This window comes from Rutidosis leptorrhynchoides, chromosome 2 (assembly GCF_046630445.1).
Source record: "Rutidosis leptorrhynchoides isolate AG116_Rl617_1_P2 chromosome 2, CSIRO_AGI_Rlap_v1, whole genome shotgun sequence".
NCBI classification, from domain to species: Eukaryota; Viridiplantae; Streptophyta; class Magnoliopsida; order Asterales; family Asteraceae; genus Rutidosis; species Rutidosis leptorrhynchoides.
In genome coordinates, this window is record NC_092334.1 from 434,895,924 (window position 1) to 434,909,869 (window position 13,946).

General features: G+C 32.5%; 1 protein-coding gene across 1 annotated transcript; it reads left to right on the forward strand.

The window, feature by feature from the left end:
* The first annotated feature begins 1,771 nt into the window (after positions 1-1,771).
* On the forward strand, positions 1,772-3,168 carry LOC139892411 (chlorophyll a-b binding protein P4, chloroplastic-like). The gene is made up of 3 exons (XM_071875475.1): positions 1,772-2,048; positions 2,265-2,680; positions 3,001-3,168. Exons 1-3 carry the CDS (start codon positions 1,852-1,854, stop codon positions 3,135-3,137), a joined length of 750 nt encoding a protein of 249 aa, XP_071731576.1. The 5' UTR covers positions 1,772-1,851; the 3' UTR covers positions 3,138-3,168.
* The last annotated feature ends 10,778 nt before the right edge of the window (positions 3,169-13,946 follow it).

Consider the following 13,946-nt stretch of genomic DNA (forward strand, 5'->3'; position numbering starts at 1 on the left):
ATCTCAAGAGAGATAGAATATGAATTGATTTGAATTAAAATTAATTAAACAAAATAGAAAGAAACAAAAGCAATTAAAAAGCAAGTGGTTACTAGGACTTAATAAATCATAAGAGAATCATTATTAGATAATTTCATTACCTATATTAATAAAAAGCAAAACAATAATCATAGACCAATTATCATCTCTAAAAAGGTTAAGCTAGTTAAAAGTTCACAAAGCAGGATTTAAAGCACATATTACCTTACAGTATTCAAATAATCACATGTTAAATGTATTCCTAATCTTGTGGTGTGGACTAAGGCGACATTCAATCAGACTGACAAATAGATAGGATGATCAACCTAATCTGATCAATTCAAGTTACTAGCTGAAAATCAATCTTTTGACTAAGCTTTCATGTAATTAACAATTGAATTCTTATAAGCGAGGGATCTTCGATTAAACCTAACAATAGTGAATTTATTATATGCGTGCAATTGATGTTCATCTTGATTCATTACTACACATGATCTTTAATTTAACTTCATGCAATCCAAATACTTTATTAATGTGATTATAATAGACTAGATTTGATCTCTTTTGGTAAGTATGACAATTTTTAGTGTATTAAAATTTTTATTACATTTATATATTATATTAATAGTAATTAGTAATATATACTTGCCTAATACACTGGATTTGATATCTTTTGGTAAGTATAAGTATGACATATATTCTCATTTACTTTTCATATGTAATGATGATGATGATGATATAATAATTTCTTATATAAAAATTAAAATAAAGATTGAAAAAAAAAAAAAAAAAAAAAAAAAAAAAAAAAAACTTCACATGTAAATTATGGGCAAAATTTTCTGTTTAATTAGTTGATCAAATTTGAAATTTTAAAACAACATGTACCATCGATTGTTATTACTATTAATTACTCCAAATTATATTCAAGATGAATGTTACAAATTCTTTTGATAACATATTGATCGTTAAAAGTGATAAATAATAGTAAATTCATGTATTTGATTATATTTGACGGTTATTTTTGCATATTAAAATATATTGTGCAAAAGATACAAGTGGTAAAGTGAACTGCTTCCCCTAGCGCGAGCCTTCCATTCTTCACGCCCATAGCATTTTTGTGAGAGGATTATTATTCATCCTCCTCACTTGCTGTATTGGCAAACATCTAATTGGAGTAATTATTATACGTATTACTTCATTTGTCACACACAAATATTTAAAATTTATACATATTTTAAAAACAAGGTTCAAATACCTCTTAGTATATATATCATCTTATCTTATTTTCATTTATATTGCACTCTTTTAAATAAGAGTACTATAGTATTAATTTACGAGTTGATCATTATTTAATTTTTAAATTGATTTTTGATCCACCATACATCAAACAAGTTAAAAACTAGTTAAAAAGTTAAATGAATGTTGATAACACCATATACAAAGTAAAGGTTTAGGCAGTTTGGCCGGCCTATGTACGCCACTCATTTAACAATGCAAAAATAACTCAAGGTCTATTTTTTATTCAGCTAACAAGAGATCCAAGGGGACCCTTTCAACACAATTGTCACCAACAAGAATAAGGTATTAGATTTCAAGATATGGCTCCCAAGATAAGGATAAGGCCCATTACTTTTCATTGGTCAATATTCAAAAAACACATAATCACAACCGTCCGATCCCAAAAAATATACCAAAGCAAACTCACTCTAACCACAACCACAAGTATGCTAGTAAAAAAACTCCTACAAAATGAACACAAACATCACATTTCTTCAACTCACCTCAAAAATACCTACAACATCCCCTCTTTAAACAAACTTACCACCATAAAACATGGCCACCGTCACACAAGCATCCGTTGCCGCTATCCGGCCATGGGCCTCACGGTCCACCTTTCTTTCGGGTTCATCCGGAAAGTTAGCCCGCACATTGGCCATTAGACCAACCACTTCATCTGTCTCATTCAAGATTGAAGCCAAGAAAGGTGAATGGCTACCCGGACTAGCCTCTCCTGGTTACCTTGATGGAAGGTAAACCCAGAAACTAATATTTTTTTACCTTGATCCATTAAAATGTAATGCGGCCCGTTAAACTGGTCACATAACTTGTATGGTCAGTATAACGGGTCGCCACACGTTAAATAACGTTGTTACAATCAAAAACATTCATTTAGTACTCTAAAATGTAATTAAGACATACTATTTATTGTGAGGTTATAATAGACTCTTTTATGCTTTTGTATACAGTCTTGCAGGTGATAATGGATTTGACCCGTTGGGTTTAGCTGAGGATCCGGAGAGCTTAAAATGGTTCGTGCAAGCTGAGCTTGTGAACGGGAGGTGGGCCATGTTGGGTGTAGCCGGAATGTTGTTGCCAGAGGTTTTGACAAGCATTGGCATACTCAACGTACCTAAGTGGTATGATGCAGGAAAATCGGAATACTTCGCATCGTCCTCTACTTTGTTAGTTATCGAGTTCATCTTGTTCCACTACGTCGAAATCAGAAGGTGGCAAGATATCAAGAATCCAGGAAGTGTTAATCAAGATCCAATCTTTAAAAGTTATAGTTTACCTCCTAATGAAGTTGGGTACCCTGGTGGTATCTTTAATCCCCTCAATTTCGCACCCACTGCAGAGGCTAAAGACAAAGAAATTGCTAACGGTATAAAATGTTATATATAAGTATATAACTAGTTATTTTTTTTTTTTTTTAAGGCAAGTTGTTGGCATCGAATACTCTCATTTGCCACGCAAATGATATGGGTCGGTAAAACCTTCCCCGGGGCAATTCGGCTTTCAGGAAATAAATACCACGAATATTTTTAAGGGAAGAGACTCGAACTTGAGACCTCCCCACCCCCATCCCAATGCACAAAGTGCAAAGGGTGAACCACTTGACCACATGGGTGGGTTCATATAACTAGTTATTGATAATTGTTATGTTGAAACATTATTGAGTAAATTTTTGTGTTACTAATGCAGGGAGATTGGCTATGTTGGCGTTCTTGGGGTTCGTGATTCAGCACAATGTGACTGGAAAAGGGCCATTTGATAACCTATTGCAACATTTATCGGACCCATGGCACAACACCATCGTCCAAACGCTTTCTGGGAATTAAAGAGATTGTGGCCCTCTTTGGCGAAAGAGGCGTAAAAGATGAATCTTGATGTATTTGTAAACTTTGAGTGGTGAAAGTTTAGATTGTGAGCTTCTACGTGTAAACAAGAAGCTAGCTTTTGAATGTACAGGGGAAATTGAGATGGATATTCATCATTTGTTTTTAACTCATTGTGTTCATTTTGTTGATAACAATTAACAAGCGAATGTGTGAGCCTCAGTATGAACAATTCACAGCGCGTTTTACTAAATTTACCATGTGTTATATTCTTTTTGAATCTAATTTACTAATTAGGCTACCATAGAAGTAATACCCTGATACACGTCTGCAGATGAAAATGAGATGAAACAACAATGATAGACGTCGAGTAATAATTATGAGTAATTTCTATATTTATATAAATTATAAACACTTTTGCTCACCGTTTCAGACACATTTTAGTTCATTGTAAAGTTGATGTGCGTAGAGGTGTATACGAAATAGTTATATTTTTGTTACGAAATACTATTAAATACGATACATTTTTACACAAGTTATTTATTTATTTATAAAGTGGATATACCTAAACCTTGCTACAACACTTTATAGGCAGTGTACCTAATCGTACAGTAGTGTAGTTTTTAGTAAGTCCGGTTCGTTCCACAGAGAGCTAGCCAAGTTTAACGCTATATTTTTAAAACTATATTTGTATATATATATATATATATATATATATATATATATATATATATATATATATATATATATATATATATATATATATATATATATATATATATATATATAAGTAGTATTATTATTATAAAAGAGGGGTTTTTTTTTTTTTACCATTTAATGACCGGTTTGTCGATTTTAAAGCTTTAGCCGCAGTTAAGACCTAATGTAAAATATTAAAAATAAAACTTAATTTAAAGCGTAAAGTAAATAACGATAAATGAAATTGCGATAAATAAAAGTGTGATAAATAAAAAGTACGATAAATAAAATTGCAATAATTAAAAAGTACGATAATAAAAAGTGCGATAAATAAAATGACAGTAAATAAAAGTGCGATAAAATATGAAATAAAGGAATTATACTTATTTAAACTTCCATAATCATGATGTTTGACTTGTTGTTTTTAGTTTAGTACCATGGGTTAATTGTCCTTTGTCCTGGAATGTTTGATATGTCCATACGGTTTTTTCCATAATAGTCCATCAGTCATAAATATAAAGTGCGAAAGTCTTCGTCAAATTATCCTTATACCCGAAGTCAAATATTCCAACTAATTGGGGATTCGAACTGTAACAAGGTCTTAATACTTTGTTTAATGAATACACCAGGTTATCGACTGCGTGTAATCCAAGGTTTTACTACTTTGTTAACAATTACACCAATTACCCTTGAATGTAATCCACCCCTGTTTCAACGAGTCTATTGATTATTAATCCATCCTCGTGTCCGGTCAAATGAATAATTATTGGTATTTATAGATATTCCGCCCACCGTACCCAGTCAAGCGTATGTGGTTATATATAAGTACGTCAAATTATAAGTCTATATATTAAATTAACAAGGTATCATTTAGTTAATATAAAGCCCATTAATCCATAGTCTAATTTTCACAAGTGTCGTTCTTTTGTCCAAACCCCAATTATGGTACAAAGCCCAATTACCCCGTCTTAATATTTAGCCCGACATCACGATTACTTCGGCATTAAATAAGCATAATAATAACTGAGCTACGAGACATTAATTTAAAAAGGTTGAACATAACTTACAATGATTAATAATAGCGTAGCGTTACACGGACAGAATTTCGACTTACACACTTACAACATTCACTAACATACCCTTATTATTATTAATCTTAAATTAAAATTATAATATATATATATATATATATATATATATATATATATATATATATATATATATATATATATATATATATATATATATATATCGTAAGAGATAGAGAGGAGAAAAAGATGTGCTACATTCGACTGAAACTGCGCCTTTTATAGTAATGTGGCCATACTTTATGCTCCATGCGATCGCATGGCATTTGTGCCTTCTGGCCATGTGATCGCATGGCCTGGGAATCCAGCTCACATTCGTTTGTCACCTAGTTTGCCGACGTTTTTTAATTTATAATATAATATATATATATAATTTTAAGAATTATTTATATATTATATTATATTTATGTGCATAGTTGACTTGTAATTTTTAGTCCGTTGCGTCGAGCGTTGAGAGTTGACTCTGGTCCCGGTTCCGAATTTTCGAACGTCCTTGCGTACTATTTAATATCTTGTACTTTGCGTTTTACAGCTCGTACTCTTGTAACTTTTAGACGTTTCTCATCAATAATTTGAACCACTTTGATTGTACTTTGTACTTTTGAGCTTTTTGGTCGTTTGCGTCTTCAAATCGTCGAATCTGTCTTTTGTCTTCACCTTTTATTATTTAAACGAATATTACTTGTAAATAGAACAATTGCAACTAAAAGCTTGTATTTCTTGAGGGATAATGCTATGAAATATATGTTCGTTTTTAGCATTATCAAATATTCCCACACTTGAGCGTTGCTTGTCCTCAAGCAATATAGTCTTGAAATAAAAATACTAGAATCACTTCTTTATTCTTCACACTTTGTACATCAGTGATTTTAATACGGCGGTATAAACAATGATAGTAACGTTGTGGTTTACAGTCCCACATGACTATGAAAATTTAGATCCTTAAGGAAATTGGATCTTTATAAAAACATTTGATCTTTTTGAAAAATTAATCTAGCTTTTACCCTAGATAAGTTTTCCAGAATAACCCTTCACCGGTGTTTGCAAATTGTTTTTGTAGGTTTTGTGGGTTTCAGATTTGAAAATTTTAGCTCAAAACTTGCGGTTTTGTGTCACCCACTTGCTAACCTTGTATTGGGAAAGCAACACATCCAGTTTACTTGCTCCGTATATTACCTTTTGGTAAACTACCATCCGGTTGTAAAGGAAAGCGTTGAACAAGCAACTGTTAAGGCAATGTCCCGTGACATACTTTTGATTGTGGTCTATATCGTGTCGGATACAATTACTATCCTTGGTAGGAGCAATAGTAAAGATCACCCTATAGTTTTTTGGTCTGGCATAAGGTCCTGTCTTTGACCATGCTATGTAACCACCGTTCTTATGGTTGACACCCGATTTGGTTCAGGTGACCTAATGAATTCCAGGTGAATTCCTAGGTTTTTACGTTCAATGGTAATGAACGCATTGAAAATGAGTTTTCAGAAAACAAATCGGTTTGTAATTTGATCAAAATATTTTCTCGTTCAAACTCGAGTTTAGATATCATCGAATTCCATAGGTTTGTAATTCTCAGTCTTTAAGGTCAATCTCAAGGATTGAGTAATATCAGTCTTAAAAGCTGATTTTTGATCTTTAAGGAGATTATCCTTTCTGGGGATCTGATTCATTAGTCTTATAAGCTAATTTGCATGGTGCCCCCCCATTGTACGAGACAGATCCTCTCATGGTTAGGATAAGTCTGACCACTTGGCGACCCTGTTTGATGCTGAGGTCCGTGGATTTCCAGCTGATTTTCGAGAAAACTTTTCAAGGTTTTTCGTAGACTCTACAACTGGTCTGGACGATAACTTCCTGACCTAAATCAAGAAGCGCGTGTCTTTTTCAGAAGACTTTACTTCCTTTTAATGATAGAATTGATTCATCGTGTAGATCCATCTTTCTTTCAAATATATTACAATTTACCGATTAAAACAGTTAATTTTGTCCAAAACAAAAGTATCTTCAATTATTTGTACAAAAATATGTGACATATGTTATAAATAACTTGGTAAATTTTTCCCACACTTGGCTTTTATTTTTCTTTCTTTGCCTTTTTATTTTTCTCTATTCCATTTTAAATGAATTCTAACATTTTGAGTTGTTTCTTAATTTATGTCCTTTACGAGGTAACAATAATTTCGGTGTTAACACCTAGTTTTATCGTTCATAAATATGTATAAACATGATTTTGAGTTCATTTAATTGAAAATTTTAAAAAAGTTTACTAGAATTGGGCAGTCAGTATATAAGACTAGGGCTGTTCTTTATTATCAGAGAGCACTAGATTCTAATACAACTACTGCGTTACTAGTATTTTTAATGGTAACCAAGTGTATAAGTCAAAAATTTTAAAAATCTGAAAGAATTTAACCCCTTCCCACACTTAAGATCTTGCAATGCCCTCATTTGCAAGAAATCAATAACAATTTAAATTATTGAGGGTGATTACCGTAGAAAAATGATTAAATTTTACCAAAGTTTTTAAACATATTGGCGTTTGTTCGTTGAATGATAAATGGTGCACATCATTTGTTCATTCCGTCTTGTTGTTACATCACATTTGTTTTTTGTTTTGTCGTCAAAATTAGTAGCTTTTACTGAACTTAATGCCAGTCTTTGAAAATGTGATGTTTTACCCTGTTGTGTAAAAATACATACAATACAAATATAAACATGCATGGTAATTTGAAATGGGACTTAAAATCCCACTTTCAAATCAAATATGAAATATTAGTAAAACATAATAAAAATATTAAACATTACATTAAAAGTATCACAATATTATATGTTTAAACATAAATAAATAAAAATAATAAAAGATAAAAATCACCAACGGGAACTATATCAATCTGGATAGGGGTTCCAGTTCATGTCGTCGGGCGAGTTCCATGGTTGGTTATAGGTGTTCTGATAGGCCTGATTAGGGTCGTAGAGAGTAAATGGTGGTCGCATATCGGGCTGGTGTGGAGGATAGTAAGCAGGTCGGGTCGGTACGTAGTTATTTGGTACTTGAGGTGATAGATGGCTCATGATCTGATGCTGATGATAGTGCCATATATCATGCTGTCGTTGCCTGGAATGCTCGTACACATTCTCGGCTTGCCACTGCTCGTACCGACTATGTCTATCGTCGTTTATCATTTCTACCTCATCTATACGCTGGTAGACGTTAGTCATAGCCTCCCTAATGACATCCCTAATGTCATCCGCTTCCTCCATTTCCTCATCTGAACCTCTCTCTATCTGAGGATGACTACCATCATATGGTACTGCCTGATTGCTTCTGCTCTTTAATACCTTAGCACCCTGATAGACCTTCAATCCTAAAGTATCAACCTGTTCCCTACACACCATCAGTGAACCCCCTTGATCCCTATCTACACCTAAATACTCTCCAATGAGAGTAACAAAAATACCTCCTCCTATTACTCTCCAGTCCTGTATTCCTGCCACTACTTTGGACAGATAAAAACCAACACAGTAGGGGATATTAACAAAGTTTCTAGTGTTTCGAATACACTTAAGGTAAAATAAGTCGTGTAAGGTCATCTTCTCCTTGTTTTTACCTCTCTGTGTAATCGAATTAGCTAAAAATCTATGTATAATACGTAGCTCTGCTTTGTTAATATCTAAATAGGAGTGTCTTCCTCTCAGCGAAAAAACATTATAATTTGACAGATGCCTCCAGATGGCGTCTGTGTCAAAATTCCTATCTACCCGCTCCCCATGATAAATCAAATTTGTACAATCGGGTAGTAGTAATTCACCAGGAGTGTAAATCTGTAAAGCCCTGGCCATGTCCAGCATGGACATCCTGTACATCCTACGGCCAAGTAAAAATCTAAGAAAACTTCTATCATCTAACATAACTACATCCGCATTAAGTGAAATAGTACTCATAAGCTCAACAGACCATTCCTTATATACAGGCCTACGAATGGTGAATAAACGTTCCCAATCGGGAAAAGAAGAGCTTCCATACCTTTAGATCAAATGCTGTCTAACTGAGTTAACTAGTTGGACCCTTTCCAAAGGCTCCCAATTGATTACCCTCGGCACTTCTACATTTTTCGTTACCAGTTTGAATTTGTTACTTTGATACGTCGGGTAATCTCTCCAGCTTCTATCAAATCTCAAATTAGGATGCAACTGTTCTTCATGAATCGTAGGGTGTTCTACTATCGGATGAATCGGAAAAATTACATAGGCATTAACATATTCTTGTTGCGGATCATAATATGGTACGTATTGATCAGGTTTTTGTTGTTGTTCCTGTTGTTGCTCCTGTTCAGGTTCTGGTTCATATTGTGGCTCATATTGCATTTCTGGTTCAGGTTCTGGAGCAGGTTGCCTAGATGATGATGATGCGCCATCAGTATCGGTATTTCTCTGCAAAACACATCAAACACAAAATTTGTGCATCCAAATATGCATTAGTGTTAGCAAAATAACAACTTGAAACAATTACAATAACATGTTTAATCAAAATTAAACTTATACATATTTTCACAATTTTAACAATTCTACACTTTTTCAAATAAGCATTTATGAAAATGTTTACAAAGTTCATAAGCATTCAACTCAAATAACATATTAAAATAATCATTACTAGCAATTAAACAAGTTTCAAATGGCATTTACATCAATTTAATCAAGTTCATGAATTTTAGACCTAAAAAGTCTACTTTAATTCTCAAAAATCATGTTAAGGATCAAAGTTTGGATCATTTAGCTACCTAAACATGTTACACTACTTAATTTAGCAATAATTCATGACAAAAATCGGCCATAACCTGTTTATATCAAAAAGCCCCAAATTGCTCAAGAACACAAACCCTAGATTCCTAATAATTTTGAAGTTTTTGGCTTCAAATCATGTTAAATAGCATCAATCTAGGTTATACATGCATAATATACTAACAATTTAACTTTAATTACACTAGAAATTAACAAAATTAAATTAGGTAAATTATTGATAATTATCACAAAAACTAAGAAATTTAAGAGTTTAGGGGTGTAATTTTTACCTTCTTGCAAAAAAATCTGAACCTAGGCATGATTAGAGTTGATTTTAGGACGAAATATGATGAATTTTGGTGAAAATTTGGGAATTTTTGAGGTGTTTTTGAGAGGTATTTGCGTATGTGTGTGTGTTGTGGAATGAGACAGAACAGACGAGCTGTTCTTTATTTCTGCCTAGGTTTTCATGGCCATGCGATCGCATGGATTGACAGTTCAAACCCCATGCGATCGCATGGGGTGCAGGTATATATATATATATATATATATATATATATATATATATATATATATATATATATATATATTTGGCATACTTTAATTCAAAAAGATTAGAAAATAATGATAATAAAATTTCTCGTCCCGCCCTCGTGTAAAGCAATTTCGGTTCAACGACCTAGTTTTCAACTCACGACGAATTTTTAGAAATCACATTTTTAACTTAATGAAATAAAGTACATTTTTGTTTTTAAATTCACACCAAACTTAAATTTAAAATGCATAAAATTAAAAATTCATATAAATATCATTTTTATACATACCAACTTATATTAAAAATATTAATTTTTCAAATATTTACAAACTTAAATATATTGATTTTAAAAAGTTTACAATATTAATTTAATATTTATATATTAAATTTAAAAACATGGTAAAAATTAAAATTAAAATTGTTTTTAGTCTTTTATCCCACTTTAATCAATCAAATATTATCAAAAATATACGCCCATCTTTTCGGTTAAGTAATTTCAAATCCATAACCTAGTTTTACTCCTGACGAATTTTTGAAATATTTTGGGTTGATTTATTAAAGATATTTATACCTTAAGAATAAACGGTAAATTTCGCAGTGATGTAATAAATTTTTGTATGATATCAATAATTTCGGTTACGCATACCTAATTTTATTGAATACCAATTTAATACTTTATAGCGATCGATTCAGCGTTTATTATCAAAAGGTAAAAAGCAATAAAAAAAAACTGTACATACTTACCTGTGAGATAGAATTCTCAGAAACCTGCTTTAGCCGACTCATAATTTGATTTTCCATAGCTACGTAAGCGTAACCTCGATTCTTCAATATCTTTTCTTCTAAACATATGAACGGTCCTTCTCTGCATAGAGTAACAAATTCGGTATTTGAATATGTTTGATTATTTGAACATTTACCTTCGTGTGACCATTTTCCTCATTTATAACATCTTTCAAGGTGTCGTGCTCTTCTTTTTGTTGCGAATTTTGATTTTCCTTTACCAAAATGCATCTTATGATGATCTTTGTTGAGTTCTTTCCTTACTTCGTCACATCTGCTTCTTATTACTGACACCAAGTCACTCGGGAGTGTGTCATTATTACGTTTAGTAATCAAAGCGTGTAGCATTAGGCCATGGTTCAGATCAAAGGAATTCTTCATCTCGTAAAACCTAAAAAAATAAAAATTCAGAATGGAGGGAGAAGACTAGTTCTTTAGGGTCTGCTAGGGAAAGACCATTCAGATTCCATTCTCGGAAACTACACGAAAACAGAATATCTAACTCTAACAGAAATATATATAACCCTAAAAAGATTCAATTCTCCCCACACTTAGTTAGCTGTGGTGTCAAAATTGTGATTAACTTCGTTTTCAATTGGACTATCAACAACTTGTATATCTCTGACTTTTACTTCAAGCCAATTGTTGATTTCCTCTGTAACTTTCACAAATTCAACTAACATTGCCTTTTCTTTAGGCGATAAATTGGATACTAATCGGTTACATAACTTAAAGTTCCCCTTAATCCTAGCATCTTGAATCCGTTTATAAAGTTTCTTCGTTGAACTGTTGAAAACGGGTTCATCTAAATTCGTATCAACAACGGGGTTCTTTGTTATCAGGTCATCATTGGTTGTTGCTTTATCTTCCCCACACTTAGGCGTTTTTATTGGTTCAACAGTTTTGGTTGGGGGAGATCTAAACTTTCGGTTCATAAAGGTAACCGATTTGTCACCATCCCTTAGTGTTATTCTACCTTCTCTTACATCAATGAACGCTTCGGTGGTTGCTAAAAATGAGCGACCTAAAATTAGAGGAATATCTAGGTCTTCCTCCATATTAATAACTATGAAATTTGCAACAAAGGTCAAACTTCCCACTTTAACAAGTAAATTGTTTGCTATTCCAACCGGGTGTTTAATGGTTTGATCAAATAATTGAACACCTATTATTAGGGGTGTTTATGGTTCGGGTAGAACCAAAAAAAACCGAAGACCGAGGATTAACCGAACCGAAACCGAAATACCCGAGAATATTTGGTCCGGTCTTTGGTACATATATTTTTATTATTTTGGGTTTCGGTCCGGTCCAGGTCATACCCGAAAAAACCATGGTTTTGGACCGGACCGATATATATGTACATAATCTTCTTATCTGGATATATAAAAACTATATATATATTGTAAAATTTGTACTAAATACCGATGCCTTAGTATGTATAGTAAATGGTCTTATATATACATGTTTTCTTCAGAGTTATTTTCTCCATAAATTAACATACTCCGTATAATTAATTTTCTTTGCTTCAATACTCGATCAAAAACTCCAAGGTTACTATATATCATCTCTTTTTTCAATACAATTGCGAATTACAATCTACGATTTCTTAATACTATATTACGTTTAATATGCATGTATCTTGTATTCTTGTGTTTCTTGTTTTCTTCCTCATTCGATACACATTATGTTCATAGTAGATTTTGAATAATCAAAACTTGTACGTGATAACAATTGTAATAGTTATTGTGATTGGGCACCTATTGTAAACAAGAACTATTCTATTAGTTAGTATCGTGATATAGTTATTTGAAGTTCTGATTACTATTTTTATTTTAAACTTGGATTAGTTTTATCTATATGTTAATTTTATTCATTTATGTGTATCATATAATGATAATTATATGAAGTGCATTATAAATATGAGAATAAAATAATATATTTATTATTTTTTCAAAATGATAAAACGGGTCGGGTTTTTACCCGAACCGTTTGGACCAACGTTAAAACTGGACCGGACCGAACCATATATTTATGGTCCGGTCCTCGGTTCCTATTTTCATAAAAGTTTGAGTTTCGGTCCGGTCCGGGTATTACCTGGTCCGGTCCAGGTATGGACCATGCACAGCCCTACCTATTATGGTTGGCCTTAATATACCCACACCTAATCTTTTATATAAGGAAAGAGGCATAACATTTGCACTTGCTCCTAAATTTGCTAGTCCATTATACATAGCACCATCGTTAAGCAAGCAAGAAATGATAAATTCACCTGGGTCTCCTACTTTAGTAAGTAGAGTTGGTTTGTTACCCTTTTCCAAGTGATCTTTTCTTGGTTCTTTCAATTCTACTTGAACTTCTTGTTCACATTTTTCTTCGTTTCTTGGAATGGGAGGTTTGTATAAGAATTCTTCTTCATCACTCCAATTTGAAGCTTCCCCGTCTTTCAATTTTGGTTTTTCATATGTTGTTGATAACATATTTATGTTTTCATTCCGAGGGTTTTCTTGGGTAGTGAAATTATGATTGACTTCATTGTCGACTTCCATCGGACCATGTATGTAATGTTTAACTCTGTGACCATTAACTTTAGATTCAATCCCATTTGAATTTATTAACTCTATTGTTCCATATGGGAAAACTCTTTTGACTATGAATGGTCCAAACCATCTTGATTTCAATTTTTCAGAAAATAGCTTGAATCGTGAATTGAAAAGAAGAACTCTGTATCCTTCTTTAAATTCTTTTGAACTTCTGATTCTTTTATCATGCCATTTCTTCGTTCTTTCCTTATAGATTAACGAATTTTCGTATGCTTCATGTCTTAATTCTTCTAATTCGTTTAGTTGACTTAACCGTAGACGTCCAGCTTCATGTAAATCAAGATTACATGTCTTCAAAGCCCAAAATGCTTTGTATTCAATTTCTACT

Excerpts from the sequence above, each read along its gene's own strand:
- LOC139892411 (XM_071875475.1), top strand. The coding sequence starts at position 1,852 with ATGGCCACCGTCACACAAGCATCCGTTGCCGCTATCCGGCCATGGGCC. Across the intron at positions 2,049-2,264 it reads CCTGGTTACCTTGATGGAAG|TCTTGCAGGTGATAATGGAT; the intron begins GTAAACCCAGAA and ends TTTTGTATACAG. Across the intron at positions 2,681-3,000 it reads AGACAAAGAAATTGCTAACG|GGAGATTGGCTATGTTGGCG; the intron begins GTATAAAATGTT and ends TTACTAATGCAG.